Here is a 17,130-nt window from a genome sequence, read left to right on the forward strand (position 1 = left end):
GGGCTCTGCTCTTCTTGGAGAGCATCCTTCCCCTCCATCCCCATCAACCCCATCCAAATCCTGCACTGCTTTGTCTGCGTTCATAACCCCTATAATACACTGAGTACAACCCACTGCCTATGGGCATTTCTCTCCTACTCTTTGCATTGATCTAACACTAGCTGTTGGTGAGGTGATGATAGAGTAACTACAGCTCTTGAGGTTTCCATTTTTGTCCTTGAGAATACATTATTTTTTTTTTTCCTTGGAGGCACCGGGGTGGCTCAGTCAGTTTTAAGCTTCCAACTCTTGATTTCAGCTCAGGTCATGATCTCACAGTTTGTGGGTTCAAGCCCCATGTCTGGCTCTGCATTTACAGTGTGGAGCCAGCTTAAGATTCTCTCGCTGTCTGGGGGCACCTCAGTAGCTCAGTCGGTTGAGCGTCTGACTTCAGCTCAGGTAATGATTTCGTGGCTTGTGACTTCAAGTCTCACATCAGGCTCTGTGCTGACAGCTCAAAGCCTGGATCCTGCTTCGGATTCTGTGACTCCCTCTCTCTCTGCCCCTCCCCTGCTTGCACTCTGTCTCTCTCTCTCTCAAAAGTAAATAAACATTAAAAAAATAATAATAAAAAGACAAAAACTTTATGACAACCACTTAAGAGAATGTGGAATTGAAATCACAACTTAAAGAATATTTAATATTTTGAAATATTTTTGTGTCTTCCATGACTCGCTATACATTAAACATTTTTTTTGAAACTAATTTTAATAATATATGTATATAAATGTGTTTCCTTTTTAAAATTAAAGCCAGGGGGGTGCCTTCCTGGCTAAGTTGGAAGAGCATATGACCCTTGATCTCAGGGTCATCAGTTTGAGCCCTATGTTGGGTATAGAGATTACTAAAAAATAAATAAATAAATTAGCCTAAAAATTTTTAAATGAAATCAAAGCCAAATCCCTTTGATGATTGCCCCCAAATCTTTCACTCATGCACTCTTTGTTTGCTGCACATCCTTCTGGATCCTTTTCTAATGCATTTTCACAAGTATTTATATTTTCTACGGGTTTGAGATGACTATTCCTGATGTCATTTTAACCTTTGCCTCATACTTCCCAGCACTCTATCCCTTTGTACTACGTTCTGAGAGGATTGGATGTTCTAGTTCACTACTGCCCTCTTAATCTGTTCTTATTCTGCTTTTCAATCCATATATCTAACCTCCCCCCTACAATTACATTTTTATTTCTAAGGTCTCTAAGGCCATATTTTCCATGGTTGCTCTTGTTCTGAAATTGTCTGTTCCTGTTTTGTGGATACCACCTTTTCTCTGAAGATTTTAATTATACCTGAAACTTTACTCTGACTCCTTTATGAACTCTGCTTCTTCAGATGTATGTTCAAGTGTATGTATGTTAGACATTTGAGGAAATGTCTGGAGAGAAGATAGTACTGCTTCTAGCTGTTGAATCCACACACTGTAGTGAGTTAGGGAAGATCAGAGTACTTGAAGGGTGGAATTGTGGGTAGCCCCCCGTCTTTCTGGGCATCCTGAGCTCCTAGAGCACCTCCTCCCCTCTCCTACACAAGCTTCTATAGTCTGCTCCCACCTGGAAGTGTGCACTGGGTGGTAGGAGTAGTGCACAGAGTTCACCTACTGGCTTCTTCTCACTATGATTCTCCAAATAACAACCCTGATGGTTGTCTTCATGTCCTTTCCGGTTTGGGCTCCCACCAGTTCTACCTTCTGCAGCAGAATCTTACTAATTCTGGTCAAGGGCTACAGGTTCCCTCTTCAGTCTGACCTTGGTGTTTCTTAGGGATTTCTCTGTAATCTCAACTTTGAGGGGTTTTGTTTGTTTGTTTGCTTCAAGCTCAGGTATCTATGTTTATTTGTTCATCCATTTATTTATGGTTTATACCTTTTCTGTTATTTTTAGGGATTCACTGAGGGAGGGGAAGACCATGACATGTTATTAGTCTGAAAATTTTAAAACTGGAAGCCCTGTTTTCTCTTTTAATTTATGCCCTGCTTTTACCAAGACTGACTTGTAATGACAGTACTGAGAGTGAGTAGCATATAATGACTGATGAAGAAGAGAGCTGGTGACTTTTTGGGTGCTTTACTTCTGCATTACTGCTTCTATGGTATATTATCAGCAGATTGTTGAATTGGGTCGAGCTGGACTGGAAAAGAATGTGTGGGTAGGGTGGGGGTGAAGTGTTACATAGAGTGGAATAGTGGCTGCGCACATCTGTACCTGCTTACTTTTTTTCAGTTCTTGTTTTACCTGAAACTTGTGTGTTTACCTAAACCTGCTGCAAATTAAAACATCAAAATATTATATATAGTAAATGAAATTCACTAAGACATTATCAAGTATTAATGTGTTCTAGATGATTGTTATCATTGTCTAGACAAGAGTTATCATTTCATGTGGTTATTGTTAGTTACAGTAAGAGAAAAAAGAATCACTTTCCAGTTACTATTGAATTAGATTGGGACCAGGGAGTGAGAAAGACATAAGAGGTGTTGTCAGAAGGAATATTGGACACGTTTTCATTTCTTTGAATATATTGCTAGGAGTGGAATTGGTAGGTCACGAGGTGACTCAGTGTTTAACCTTCTGAGAAACTGCCAAGCTGTTCAAAACACATCATTTTACATTCGTACCCGTACTGTATGAGGGTTCTAATTAGCCCATAGCCTCATCAACACTTGTTACTGTTGATCTTTTTGATTATAACCATCCTAGTGGGTGTGAAATGGCATCTTACTGTGGTTTTTATTAGTATTTCTCAGATCGCTAATGATGTGGGGGCCTCACTTCATGTGCTTTTTGGCCATTTTTGTGTCTTTGGAGAAATGTCCGTTTAGGTACTTTGCCCATTTTTTTTTTTTAATTAGGTTGTCTTTACTGTTGAATTGTAAGAGTTCTTTATATATTCTGGATACTAGGCCCTTATCACATACATGATTTGCACGTTTTCTTCCATTCTATGGGTTGTCTTCACTTTCTTAACAGTGTCCTTTGAAACACCCATGTTTTAAATTTTGATAAAGTCCAAAATTCTCTATTTGATGCATAACTCAAATGCATAAGCATCCCTTTATGGCATAGAGACTCTGATGATCTAGGCAAGGAAGACATTGCTATGGAATGCTAAGGCTGGATTTTTTCCCTGCACAGTTTGCTCCAGGAAACCTCTACTCCTCACACTCCAGATTTGCTGGTTGTGATGAGGAATTGTACAGGTTTTCTGGCCCTCTGGAATGGTGTGACAGGTAGTGACACAGCATTCTTCAGTGTTCTGCACTTCCTAACAGGCCCTCCATGAGTGGAGTGAGGTAGTTAGCACTCACGGCGTTTGGAAGAGTAGCACTGTCAGTGAATCATAAATCCCATCTGAGGTGGAAGTGAAAGTCCTCTAATTAACCACTGTGACGGCGACTCACCCTCATTCTTGTTTTGTGGTTTCTCCAGTTCTGGACTTCAGCGATCCCTTCAGCACTGAGGTGAAGCCGAGAATCCTGCTCATGGGCCTGAGGAGAAGCGGCAAGTCATCTATTCAGAAAGTTGTCTTTCACAAAATGTCTCCCAACGAAACACTGTTCTTGGAGAGCACGAACAAGATCTGCAGGGAAGACGTTTCCAATAGCTCCTTTGTTAATTTTCAGATTTGGGACTTCCCAGGACAGATTGACTTTTTTGACCCTACATTTGACTATGAGATGATCTTCCGGGGAACAGGAGCGCTGATATTTGTCATAGACTCCCAGGTAAAGCTCAGTCTCAGGTACATGGAAGTGCAGCCCCGCCCCCCCCAGCCCCCCCCCCCCCCCCCCCCCCCCCCAGTTCAAACCAGTTCCTTTGTGATGGTTTTGGTTTGGCGTTTCTAGCTGTCTGTCTGAGTTCTGAGTTCACAGCTTGGCTCCACTCAGCTTTCGGTGGGGGTGGGGGAGTTTGTAAAGGGGAAAAGGCTCCCTCTGTGCATTCCTAACCAGTGAGCAGTGAGCAATGTGAGTTGAGTTGAGTATGTCTCAGCGAATCACAGAAACCTCACAACCGGAGGGGACCACCATACGGGCCAAAGACAGCAAATACGTGTCCCCCGTGAAACTCTTGGCAGACATCCATAAAACTGCACAGGTTCTCTGCAACAAAAATATGTGTATAAGTCTACATCTGAAAATGTTTACTCTTAGCTAGGAAGGCAAAGTTCTAAGGGTGCAGTTTTGCTTCTGAATTAAATTATTGTAATTATTACTAGTACACAATTGATTGACAGTGTAACTGTTAGGTATTTTATAGGTAACTATTAAATATAAAAAGTAACATTTTGATGAGTATATCTCTTAAGATGCTGGATATTTTCCCACTTAATTATTCATGCTTGAATAAGAATTTAGGATCAATTCTACTTTTGTTTGTGTAGATGTAAGCACTGAGAAACCTTGTTCACATAAATAAGTACATGGATTTGGTTGAGTTACAGCATTTGCTCAATTATTTAAACTCAAGTTATATCCTCTAAGCTGTCCTGTTTTCTACCACAAAGGATTGTTTTTAGTAGTTTACCAAGAGACATCCTGATTGGGCTTTCCTTTAACTTTGAAAGTAAAGACATGGGGACCCCTTGGCTGGTGAAGACCCTTGTTACCTAGGTATTAGTTATTCACTTTATCAGTATTCAAACTAGTCTTCTGAATTGTCTCTTTTGTACTCTGGGCCTTTCTCCTGTGAAGTAGGAGGCCAGCAGTTAAAGGGGAGGAGGGGGAAGGGAAGCAGCAGGACAGCAGGTGCATCTCAGGCATGCCAGTATTAGGAAAGAGTACAGGTAACAGAATTGGGACAATGACACTCTTCAAACTCTCCATGTCCAGGCTCTCTTAGAAAGTGTCCTGGAAGCATAGCTTAGCCTCAGGTTTGTTTTGGTTTGTTTGTTTTTTTTATTTTCTTTTTTAATGTTTTTATTTATTTTTGAGAGAGAGAAGGTGAGAGAGAGCATGTGGGGGAGGGGCAGAGAGAGAGGGAGACACAGAATCAGAAACAGGCTCCAGGCTCAGAGCTGGCAGCACAGAGCCTGATGAAGGGCTTGAACTCATGAACCCCAAGATCATCACCTGAGCTGAAGTCAGACACTTAACAAACTGAGCCACCCAGGTACCCCCCAAGGGCCCTCTTTTGTAGCTGTGGGGGAATAAATGGCAGTAAGTCCTTCAAGAATGCACTAAACCAGCTCTAAGTTCAGGACATGCTATTTCCCTGAAACTGGACCAACAATCAGACAGGTGGGCTCAGCACACCTGCCCCTTCCAGGAATGCTGATGGTGTTAGGGAGGAAGGGATGTGGAAACTGTTAGTAACAATGGTTCTGAGCGCATGCTTGGAAAACCATTCTCTGAGAAGACTGCTCATGCCTGAGAGCATCATAAATTCATTCAGGGAACTAGGTGCCTGTTTAATATAATAATGAAATTTTCAGCTAAGCCTTTTAGTTCCAAGTGATTGCACTGTGTACTAACAGTGTAGCTGTAGGAGTGTGGCCATATGTTAGAAGGGGCTCTTTCTTTATTTTTCGGTGGGGGTGTGCAAGGGAGCGACTTTGCATTCTGGTGCCTGATCTGTGAACAACAGTGCCTCCCCTCCCATGGGCCCATCCGGAAATGCATGCTGTAGACACCTGCATCAGGTCCAGGGCCTGCTGTCAGTTACTGCTTTCCCGGCTGTCCCACTTGTGCTGACCCGTTTTCTGGCCCATCTGTGGCCTTGGCAGGAGCCCCTACCTTCCTGCTGAGGTCTGCCAGCACCATAAATTAGGGAGCTTGATCTTAGAAGAGCAGCTGGGTTGTGTGCACGCTGCTGGATGGAGGGCGAGCTCTTGGATGTGTCCCACTCATCTGTCTCTTCTAAGCTCCAGTTTTTCCCACTGCTGTTTCTGGACTTGCTGAACTAGGTAGCAGCAGTAGTAGCCGTACCCTTGGGGAAGTAGATTCCAGTCAGATGACTCATCTTTTCAAGACAGTAGCTTAGTAAGTACTCACTTCAATACCATGTTGTGCTTATGTAGCAATTTGCATTTATAGAATTCAAATGTCCAGTGCAACTCTATCCTAGGTGTTTGTGATATGGCTATAAGGTGGCTAAAATAGGTTCACTTGCCTGTTTTTAAATTGCAGCTGTAATTTGGTTTTATTTTTTACCTGAACATGAAAAATGGAACTTAAATTTGGGTTGGTAAATATGTGTTTTGTTTTCTTTTTTTCCTTTTCCTAGCTGTAGGGCAGAGAAAGGTGTAAGAATGTTTGAGAAATTGGTCCTTTTAGGTTCCACTTTTTAAAATGTAGGAAAAATATTGTTGAGAGCTGTCATTTACTAAAAAGAAGGAATAACTAGAGAAACTGTTTCAGAGTCTAATATATACTTTTCTATTGGAAGCAGACTGTAAAAGCCATGTCTTGGGGAATATTTATAGGATGTGGTTTCAAGCACTGAAAAGAAAAGCAAACTTCAAGGAGTCTTGGCAGCCTGAAGTCACTGCCTTTATTTCTAAGCAGGGCTCTTTTGGTCTGACGCCTCATATTTTTATTTTTTCCTTGTGAATCCCTCACAATGCCAGTATTGCCAGATAAAGATATCACCAAGGAGAACATGTGTCCTCACAGAACGTTGTAAAATAAATGAGAATGAAAACATCAAGAGTGATTTCCTGTGAGCTAAATGCATGACACTGCCGGCCCCCCAGGCAGAGCCCACAAAATGTACCGCATCTCAGGGCCCCTGTTGGCCCCCTGAAGCCATTTCACATGTGCCTTGAGATCCACCATGGAATGTTGGCTTCATCTGCATTGGTGATTGTGACCTGCCTGTAATTCCTAGATATAATTTTTTTTAACTTTGTTTATTCATTTTTGAGACAGAGACAGAGAGAGTGAGTGGGGGAGGGGCAGAGAGGGAGAGAGAGAATCCCAAGCAGGCTCCGCGCTGTCAGCACAGACCCTGATGTGGGGCTCGAACCCACAAACCATGAGATCATGACCTGAGCCAAAACCAAGAGCCAGACGCTTAACCAACTGAGCCACGCAGGCGCCCCCCCAGATCTAATTTTGGAATAGAAACAAGGCAGTGTATTTTCCCCGAATTTTTATTTGTTGTAGAAGATAGTAACCAACACAGTGGGTAAAAATCATCCATAATCCCTCTGCCCTAATAAACCAAGTATGTTCTTCTTTTAAATGTTATTTTTAGTCCTTGTAGGTATGTGCCACTTCATCACTTAGTTGGTAATCAGATCATTTTATATGCCTGGCAGGCAAGTTACAGTAGCAATTTCTAATCTTTTGATGTGATACTCTCTTGACATTGGCTAGTTTTGCTCACCAACAAGGTCGCTTAACTGCTTGACTCCCCTCTTTAGTTAAAGACATAAACAAGAACAATTTTTGAGGTGTAATTTACATACAACAAAATGCATTCATTATGAGTGTACATACAATTCAGTGAGTTTGATGAATGTATATACCTTGTAACCACTTCACAGTCAAGATATGGAATATTTCCACCACCCAAAAAGGTTCCCTTGTGTCCTTTCTCAGACAGCCTCCCTCCACATTTCAAGATGACGTAAATGAATTCTGTATGGTGTTTAGAGATACATATGTATATAGTAACGTATAGAGAGATGACTGAGAATAAACACTAAACTCAGGATAGTGGCTACCTCTGGAGTGTGGGAGGTAGAGTGATGGCGTAGGCTGGGAGGATGGAGAGAGACACACGGGGCTTCAGTGTCTGTTTGATTTCTTTCTTTCTTTCTTTCTTTCTTTCTTTCTTTCTTTCTTTCTTTCTTTCTTTCTTTCTTTAAGTTTATATATTTAATCTGTATACCCATTGTGGGGCTTGAACTCATAATCTTGAGATCAAGAGTCACAAACTTGGGGTTCCTGGCTGGCTCACTTGGTAGAGCATGCAACTCTTGATCTCAGGGTTGTGAGTTTGAGCCCTGTGTTGGGTGTATAGCTTACTTAAAAAAAAAAAAAAAAGAGAGTCGCATGCTCCTCCAGCCGAGCCAGCCAGGCACTCCTACTGTTTGATTTCTTAAACAGGGAGATGTGTATGCAGATGTTCATCATATTGTTACAAACGTGTCATTGGTAGGAAGGAGAAAAAAGTAGTATTGTGTTATTTGGGGTCATTACTCTAGATGAGAGGTCAGCAAACGGTTTCTGTAGAGGGCTAGATGGTAAATATTTCAGGCTTTGCAGGCTGTACCATTTCCAAGGAGTTTCCGTAGAAGAAAACCAGTCATCTCTAACAATGCAACACAAACGCAGCCATAGACAATATATATAAATGAGTGTGGTGTGTCCCAGTAAAACTTTACTCGTAAACAACATGCAGTGGGCCCAGTTTGGCCCATGATTTGCTGACCTCTGGTCTAGACTAGTGGCTCCTAAACCTTTCCTCCTGGCTCCTTCCTTATCCTCCCAGCGACCCATATCATGTTTTCACCTTGAACTGTTCATCACAGTTCACCAAGGGACTAAAAAATTGGGAAAGAATAGTATCCCAGGGAAGGTCCTAGGTATGGAGTCGTTTTGAATTCATAAAACTTCAACTCTGATCTTAATGACTGTCATCAAGCTAAATCATAACTGCCTATAGCTGTGTTTTTCCAGCCTTTCTTTTTCATCTCTTCGTTAATGAAACTTAAGTTTTCAAACTTGAATTCCATGAAACTAGTTTTTATTTGGGCTTTTGCAAAATATTTTGGGGGGTTGTACCCACACGATTTACAGATTAGGAGTGTGTATGAAAGAAAAAAAGGTAACTGTGAGATAAAGTGATGGATAGATTAATTAACTTGACTGGGGGGATCGTTTCATGACATATACGTATATCAAAGCATCACATTGTACACTTTAAATATATGGAGTGTTTATTTGTCAATCAAAGTTCAATAAAGCTGGGGGGAAAAAGAGTGTCTGTGGAAGGCAGCTTAGAAAGGTTTGGCCTCCCTTGACAGGAATGTGCCTTTGTTCCCAGGACGATTACATGGAAGCCTTGGCTAGGCTCCACCTCACCGTGACAAGGGCCTACAAAGTGAACACCGACATCAACTTTGAGGTGTTTATTCATAAAGTGGATGGTCTGTCAGATGACCACAAAATTGAAACCCAAAGAGATATTCACCAGAGGGCAAATGATGACCTTGCAGATGCTGGATTAGAAAAAATTCATCTCAGGTGAGAACAGAAATTTCTCAGCGATCACATTAATTGACAAGTTAGCAGATGTGGAGTCCAAAGTCACAATGAATGATTTGGCATGGGCAGTAATTCACCTGTTTACCCTATTTGGTGTTATACACATTAGGACAGTATTTGGGAAAAGCAAACTTTGCATGTGTTAATTCTAATTTTTGGTGATTTTTTTTTTTTTTTGGTTTTTGTTTAAATGTTTGTTTATTTTTGGGAGAAAGAGCTTGTGTGTGCATGTGTGCACATGCAGAGGAGGGGCAAAGACAGAGGGAGAGAGAGAATCCAAAGCAGGCTCTATGCTATCAACACAGAGCCCAAGGTGGGGATCGAACCCACAAACTGTGAGATCATGACCTAAGTCAAAATCAAGAGTCAGAGGCTTAACCAGCTGGGCCACTTATGTGCCCCTTTGTTTTGTTTTTGTTTTTAAAGTTTATTTATTTATTCGTTCATTCATGTATGTATTTATTTTAATTTATTTTTGAAAGACAGAGAGAGAGCGAGCAAGCATGAGCAGGGGAGGGGCAGAGAGAGAGGGAGACACAGAATCTGAAGTAGGCTCCAGGCTCCGAGCTCTCAGCACAGAGCCTGGCGCGGGGCTCAAACCAGCGAACTATGAGATCATGACCTGAGCCGAAGTCGGACACTTAACTGACTGAGCCATCCTGGCGCCACCCCCCCCCAACCTTTGTTTTTGTTTTTTAAGCAAATAGTCAAACCTAATGTTTTTCCCACATGTGAAAAACACTAGATAAAACTCAAGAACATAATCCAGGAAGTTAATCAATGCCGAAGTTTACAGTTTGTGATGAATATGATAGTATCTATATGCACAAGTAAAAGAGAACTCTGAAAACACTTCAAATAGAAGTACAGAGGAAAATCATTTCTCTATTAGTTGTTTTTTAAGATTTTATTTTTAAGTAATTTCTATACCCAATGTGGGGCTCAAACTTAAAACCCCGAGATCAAGAGTCACCTGGCCAGTCAGGCGCCCCTGTATTAATTTTTTATGGGGAGGTATATGCATCATTCAATTTGCAAATTGGAAAATGAAAAAATTAGATGCTTCAATACCAATAATGTAGCTGTTACTAACCTAACAGGTGTTTGTAAAGATGATCTGGTGTGGAATCTTGGAGAACTAAGAAAGCTCATACGGGCACATACCACTGCATTTTTAAGCTTTCCAGTCCAGCCAGTCAGTAGAAAAATGGGTATAATTCTTGCTTTTTGGGAGTTGGGGAAGAATGCCTTGTTAAGACATGTTCACTTTTTTACCGAGTTCATATTGAATTCTACAGGGGGCTAGAATGTGTGTGTACGGACTTAGATACAGAGGGCTGGGTACTGGTGTCATGACATGGCCTCAGCCATCTGTTCCCTAGTCAAAGGGAAAACGTGATGAAATATTTTCTCTTTCAGCTTCTATTTGACCAGCATATATGATCACTCAATATTTGAAGCTTTTAGCAAAGTGGTTCAGAAACTGATTCCACAACTCCCCACCCTGGAGAATTTGCTAAACATCTTTATCTCAGTAAGTACATAATTATCATCCTTGTAGAATCATTTGCAGAATTTTAGACTAATATTGCAAACAGTCTTATTTTTGAAGTGAAAACAGTCTTATTTTTGCTTGCTCTCACAACATTGCAAGGTCACTGAAATATTACTTTGGAAGATTGCTACTACATAACTGTTTCATAGTCTTTAAAATTTAACTCCCCAAACGATTCCTGTACTTCACTGATACAGTGTTTATTCAAGTTGTAGGCAGTCATTCAGTGTTGATAGAGCCCTACCAGATGTAAGGAACATTAAGGGTGGTTTTGGTGATGGTGTGCCTGGGTGGCTGAGCGGGTTAAGCTTCCGACTTTGGCCCAGGTGTTGATCTGCCGGTTCGTAAGTTCGAGCCCCACATCAGGCTCTCCAGATCCCCTGTCCCCTTCTCTCTGTGCCCCCTCCCCTGTGCACACTCTCTCTCACAAAAATAAATAAATATTAGAAAGAAAAGATATATTGTTTTAAATATTTGTGTATGTTTAACACTGTGGATGATGTGCTGGCTGAATGAGTCCTATAAACCGGCAGCTCTAGGCAAGCTCTTCTGTTCAGTTGAGTCAGATGTGATGGCTGTATGCATATTTACTCTGTCACTGTATAGTGGTGAGTTTGTTTAGCTTTTTAAAATTTATTTACAATCTATAGTCAGTAAAATTAGTGTTTTTACTTGCCTTTTCCTAACTGCAGGTACATCTCTAAGAGCCAGGAAACACTGCCCAGTTTGTTTACCTAAAGTAAATAATTTATGAAAAATAAGAATTTTCCATTTCATATACAAATCCATTATAAAGGTTTATGTGAGGTTTTTAAAGTTTTTATTAAAAATTTTTTTGTTTTCTTTTGATGTTTTTATTTATTTTTGAGACCGAGAAAGCACAGGCTGGGGAGGGCCAAAGAGAGAGGAGGACAGGAACTGAAGCAGGCTCTGCACTGACAGCAGAGAGCCCAATGTGGGGCTCAAATGCTTGAGCCGTGAAATCATGACCGGAGCTGAAGTCAGACACTTAGCCTGCTGAGCCACCCAGGTGCCCCTATGTGAAGTTTAAATTGTAATAAAAAAGAACAAAATTTTAGCAAATTAATCTTTGCTCATTTATATTTTACACTGAGGATGGCATATAATTTTTTTATGTAACAATGACATGTTCTGAAATCAGCTGTACCTTTAAGATAGCATCTTCTTTTTGTTTCAGAATTCTGGAATTGAAAAGGCATTTCTCTTTGATGTGGTCAGTAAAATTTATATTGCAACTGATAGTACCCCAGTGGATATGCAAACCTATGAACTCTGCTGTGATATGATCGATGTGGTTATTGACATCTCTTGTATTTATGGGTAAGTAAAATATTCTTTCTTTTTATTATCCTTTTTTCAATAAAAAAAATTTTTTTTAATGTTTATTTATTTTTGAGAGAGAGAGAGAGAGAGAGAGAGAGAGACAGAGTGTGAGTAGGGAGGGTCAGAGGGAGAGGAAGGCACAGAATCCAAAGCAGGCTCCAGGCTCTGAGCTGTCAGCACAGAGCCTGACGCAGGGCTGGAACGCACGAACTGTGCGAGATCGTGACCTGAGCCGAAGTCAGACGCTTAACTGACTGAGCCACGTAGGCACCCCATTATTTTCCTTTTTTAAAAAATGTTTATTTTTATTTTTGAGAGAGAGATGGGGGAGGGGCAGAGAGCGATGGAGACAGAGGGTCTGAAGTGGGCTCTGTACTGACAGTAGAGAGCCCAATGCAGGGCTGGAACTCATGAACTTGTGAGATTATGACCTGAGCTGAAGTTGGATGCTTAACCGCCTGAGCCACCCAGGTGCCCCTGGGTAGGAAAAATATTCCTAAAGGCTATGATCAAGCCATACTTAAGATTAGAAAATGAAACCTTTCACAACTTTTGTAACATTTGCATTTACTTATTTGATTTTAATACTTTTGTTTTAAATAACTGAGATCTATAAATATACCATTTAGCATGCAATAATAAAAAAATTATTGAGTAAATGCTTGGTATTCTGCTAATAAACATATTACATTACATCATTAATTCCCTGCTATTCCATGGGAATAGGGAAATGGGAATTACTATCCCCATTTCACAGATGGGGAAACTGAGGTTCAGAGTGGTTAAGTTTCTAACCCCTGCTCACACTGTCAATAAAAGATAGGACTAGAATTTGAACTTAAGTCTAACTGATTCCTGGTTCTTCTACTGATCTGTCATCATATCATAATGTCATATACACTTGGGAGAGACTAAGATCCTAGAATTCTGAATACATATCTCTTATTAACAACACTTCTATTACCTTCTTCATTATAGGAAATAACTTCTGGATTCTCTTTAACACACTTTGTCTTCTTTTATGAGCAGCAGAGAATTATAAAACCAAGCAAACAATATTACCTGTTTATTATTATGGTCTTAGATTCTTAGAAAACAGAACTTGCTGTACATTTAGAATAATATAAAGTAAACCAGGAGTGGGGAAAACTGATTGTGGTACCAGACATAGAAACATTTCTACATGACTTTAAATTTCCTGAATGGGTGTTGTATACAGTGAATGGATATGAATTAGTTTGTCTGTCTTAAGATAGCAAGTTGTTGCCGTTGATTTATATTGGATCTACATGCTTATCCAGTCATTGATGAGGTAAAGCTCGTGTTCATCTTCCTTTTTACTCACCAGCTGTCACCTGCCTCACACAGCCTCCTTCTTCAGCCTTTGTGAGGGTCTCAGTCTTCCCATTTTTCTTTTCCACTATCTGAAAATCCTTTGCCCCCTCAGTTCAGATTCTGTTATACACACGTGCATGCACGGTCCCTTCCATTCTGAAATAGGGAAAGTGATACTTACAAGACTGTAGTGAGGATGAAGTATCATTAGGCTTTACCTGGTAGACCCTGGATAAAGGTAGCTTCCATTATTATTATTGTTGTTATTGTTATTATTGTAATACATTGCCATCTGGCTTTAGAAACAGACCTTATTTCCCAAGTTTATTGCCTTTTTAGTATTATTATTAAACACTGCCATCTGGCTTCAGAAATAGACCTTGTTGCCCAAGATTACTGCTCTACAGCATTCTATTGTTTTTCAGCTACAAGTGGATGACCTTGAAATAGTCATGGAAACTGAATATACCCTGATTACAGTTTAGATTGCTGTGGTAATCAAATACAATAAACACAATTAATCTGGCACATATTTAATGATATGCATAATCATTATTGTGCCATATGGTAATTGGGTGTAAGTGGTAAGCTGTTCATGTAAATGATGTTAATCAGAGTTCCTTTCACCCAGCTAAAACAAACACGAGGCAGGCGGAATCGGGAGGAGTCAGATTGTTTTTCTGAGGTGGAGTGCAGTGTTCCTGAGAACCTGGGTCACAAATCGGGCGTGGGCTCTGGAGTTTCCTTGGTGCTTGTTGGAGCCACAAGGAGCCAGCGCAGTTAACTGGCAGCAGCCAAGGAAGCAGACTTCTGCCAGTTCCCAGCTGCTCCTTGGAGACCAGCAGAGCCAGAGGCAGGTGATCTGGTGCCTCACTCAGTCTGCTCAGGAATCTGCTGAGCTTCTGTTCACCAAATATACACGCACGCACGCACGCACGCACGCACACACACACACACGCACGCACACACGCATGCACACTTTACAATACGTTACATCGTCCTGTGTTTTCATTGCTTTGTGGCTAGAAACTTGAGTGGTAGAAAATAGATAGCTGTTGCAGTTGTAATGCTTCACCAATTTTTACTTGTTATTTTTTGGATCTTTTTTGTTTTTCCAATTTGTTTAATGTTTATTTTTTTCTGATTATGAATGTAATCCATGCTCATTGTAGAAAATATGTAAAGCATAAGGAATAAAATTAAAATAGCCCCTAACCTCATCATCTAGAGACAGTCGCTATTAACATTTTCATATATTTTATTCTTATTTCTCTGTGTAATTTTTAGGATGATGTGGTCACTTTGTATATGTTATTTTATATATATCCTGCTTTGTTCATTTAACATTACCACCTAAGAATTTTCTTGTGTTACTAAGTGCTGTTGGCAAACAGTGCCTGGTGTCTGTTTACTATTATATTTACTTGGAAGTTTTAAATGCAGTTTTCTTCATTGGGTGAAAAAAGTCCAGTGTTTCAGTTTATTGTTCTCAGAACACTCCTTATTATTAGTAAGGGAAATACAGTATAGAAACACAGCAGCTAAAAATGGTACAGAGGAAGTTAAGAATTCTGATGAAGCGTTTTGAACATCAGAGATCCAACACTTCTTAAAGATTTTTCTTTCACGTTTTGGTAGATTACAGTGAGTCGAATCCTTTTTTTAAAAAAACTACCTTCCACAATTTACTTTTAAGCAGCCATGCGTATATGTGCCGGTTTAAAATAATCTCAAAACTAAAAGCTTGCATTTCCTTTGAAATACTCTGCAATTCATGCTTCTCATTTAATCTGGTTTGGCACGCTACTTCCTTGTGATATTTGTGAGATTAAAAGCATTAACTCTGAAATTACATTAGTTTGAGTCCTGGCTCCACCCCCATCGTCAGCTTTGACCAAATTATCCTATTTCCTCTCAATACCTGGCTTAGAGGATTCTTAGGCCAGACAATAGATAATTCCTGGTAAAAGCTAAGAATGGTGCCTGTCACATAGTAAAAGCTGGCTCTTATAATGCAAAGGGATTGGTTTAGCACCAGCTGAGTTATTATGTTGAATTAATAAGGTCTAGCACAATTCTAGTTAATCATTTCTGGTCAATTATTCATTAATTTGGGAAGCAAAAATACATACATCCATGCATACACACACAGTTGCAGAAAAGGTGCAGGGAAGTGCTCTTTTGCCTCTGAGGAAAGAAATCATAACTCTGATTACATTAGTGTCTTCAGAGGGTCCAGTTTTGATCATTCAAGGCGATACTAGTAATAATAGTTAACACAATAGTTAACATTCATTGTGCATTTTACATGTTTTCAGCACTGTGCTCAGTGCTGTGTGTCTATTATTTCATTGCATTGGGAAACTTTGAGGTAATTTCTGTTAGGATACAGGTAAGAAAATTGAGGCTCAAAGAAGCTACTCACATTGCCCAGTTCCCATAATAAGTGGACTAGGATTCAAACCCAAGTCATCTGTGTCTGCAGGCCACACTTTCTTAAATAGACCAGTATACTTATTTAACGTTTTATTTTGAAAAAATGTCAACCCTACAGAAGATGTGCAAAGATAGTCCAGTGAACTCCTATGTACCCTTCACTGGGATTCACCAATTTTTACCAATTTCCCGTATTTGCTCTTTCTTTTTCTAATACAGTTGTTGATTTGTTTTTGCTAAACCATTTGAAAGTGAATTGCAGACATCATGATTCTTTGATCCTACATAATTGGGTGTTTATCTCTCCAAAAAAACAGACATTCTTTCATAGGACCACAGTTTATCAAATTAAGCATATTTAGCATGGCTACATTAATGCATTATCTAATATATTGTCCGTATTCAAATCTTAACCAGTGGTTCCAAATCTGTCTTTTATAGCAATTCTTTCCCCTGATTCAGGCTCTAAGCCAGTCCTTGGCTGTTGTGTCTCCCTAGGCTTCTGTAATTTGGAACAGTCATTCAGCCCTTCTTGGTCTTTCATCAGACCATGCTTTTGACAGCCTGGTTGTTCTTTCAGAAGAAAACAAGAAGCCCCGTGGGCTATGGAGGCGAGAAGAGCTAACCTTCATCCCTCACCTGTGTACCTCAGGTGCCTGAAGAGTTGCCCACCTTCCCCAACAGCCACTCATTGTGTCAGCAGGAAGGGACTGTCATACACCGTGTACATTCTTGTGATTGTGTGTTTCTGAGACTTTTGCTGTAAGGCACTGTAGTTGTAAACAACTTTTCGTTACGATTATCATTCTGTGTGTTAAAGCTGGTCTCTGTTGCTGGGTTACAGTTTGTAGTTTTTCTCGATAGTCAAATATGTTCTGGTTTCTGTCCCTATTCAGCCTCAAAGAAGATGGAGCAGGAACCCCCTATGACAAGGAATCAACAGCCATTATAAAGCTGAATAACACAACAGTTCTTTATTTAAAGGAGGTGACAAAGTTCCTGGCTCTTGTTTGCTTTGTCAGAGAGGAAAGCTTTGAAAGAAAAGGTAATTTTGTGTGTGTGATTTAAATGAAATATTTCACTTCGGACTCCTATTACTTCTGCTCGTTGAATGTGGGCCGTTAGCAGCATGCCTGTGGAAGCTTCCAGGCTTTAGTCACCAGGCCCCCTTGGCTCCTACCCAGCTCAGTCAGGCTTTTGGGATCTGTGA

At 40.3% G+C, this 17,130-nt stretch overlaps 1 protein-coding gene across 3 annotated transcripts in view; it reads left to right on the plus strand.

Annotated features, from left to right (window-relative positions):
• RRAGD (Ras related GTP binding D) overlaps window positions 1–17,130 on the plus strand; it is a 40,711-nt gene that overhangs the window by 13,586 nt on the left and 9,995 nt on the right. For all 3 annotated transcript variants that reach the window (XM_019442844.2, XM_019442845.2, XM_019442846.2), the window contains exons 2-6: window positions 3,468–3,763; window positions 9,030–9,229; window positions 10,670–10,784; window positions 12,004–12,146; window positions 16,817–16,965. In XM_019442844.2, coding sequence (XP_019298389.2) covers window positions 3,468–3,763; window positions 9,030–9,229; window positions 10,670–10,784; window positions 12,004–12,146; window positions 16,817–16,965 — 903 coding nt within the window. The remainder of the gene's footprint in view (window positions 1–3,467; window positions 3,764–9,029; window positions 9,230–10,669; window positions 10,785–12,003; window positions 12,147–16,816; window positions 16,966–17,130) is intronic.

This window comes from Panthera pardus, unplaced genomic scaffold (genome assembly GCF_024362965.1).
Source record: "Panthera pardus isolate Hobbes unplaced genomic scaffold, ASM2436296v1 HiC_scaffold_17, whole genome shotgun sequence".
In the NCBI taxonomy this organism is placed as follows: domain Eukaryota; kingdom Metazoa; phylum Chordata; class Mammalia; order Carnivora; family Felidae; genus Panthera; species Panthera pardus.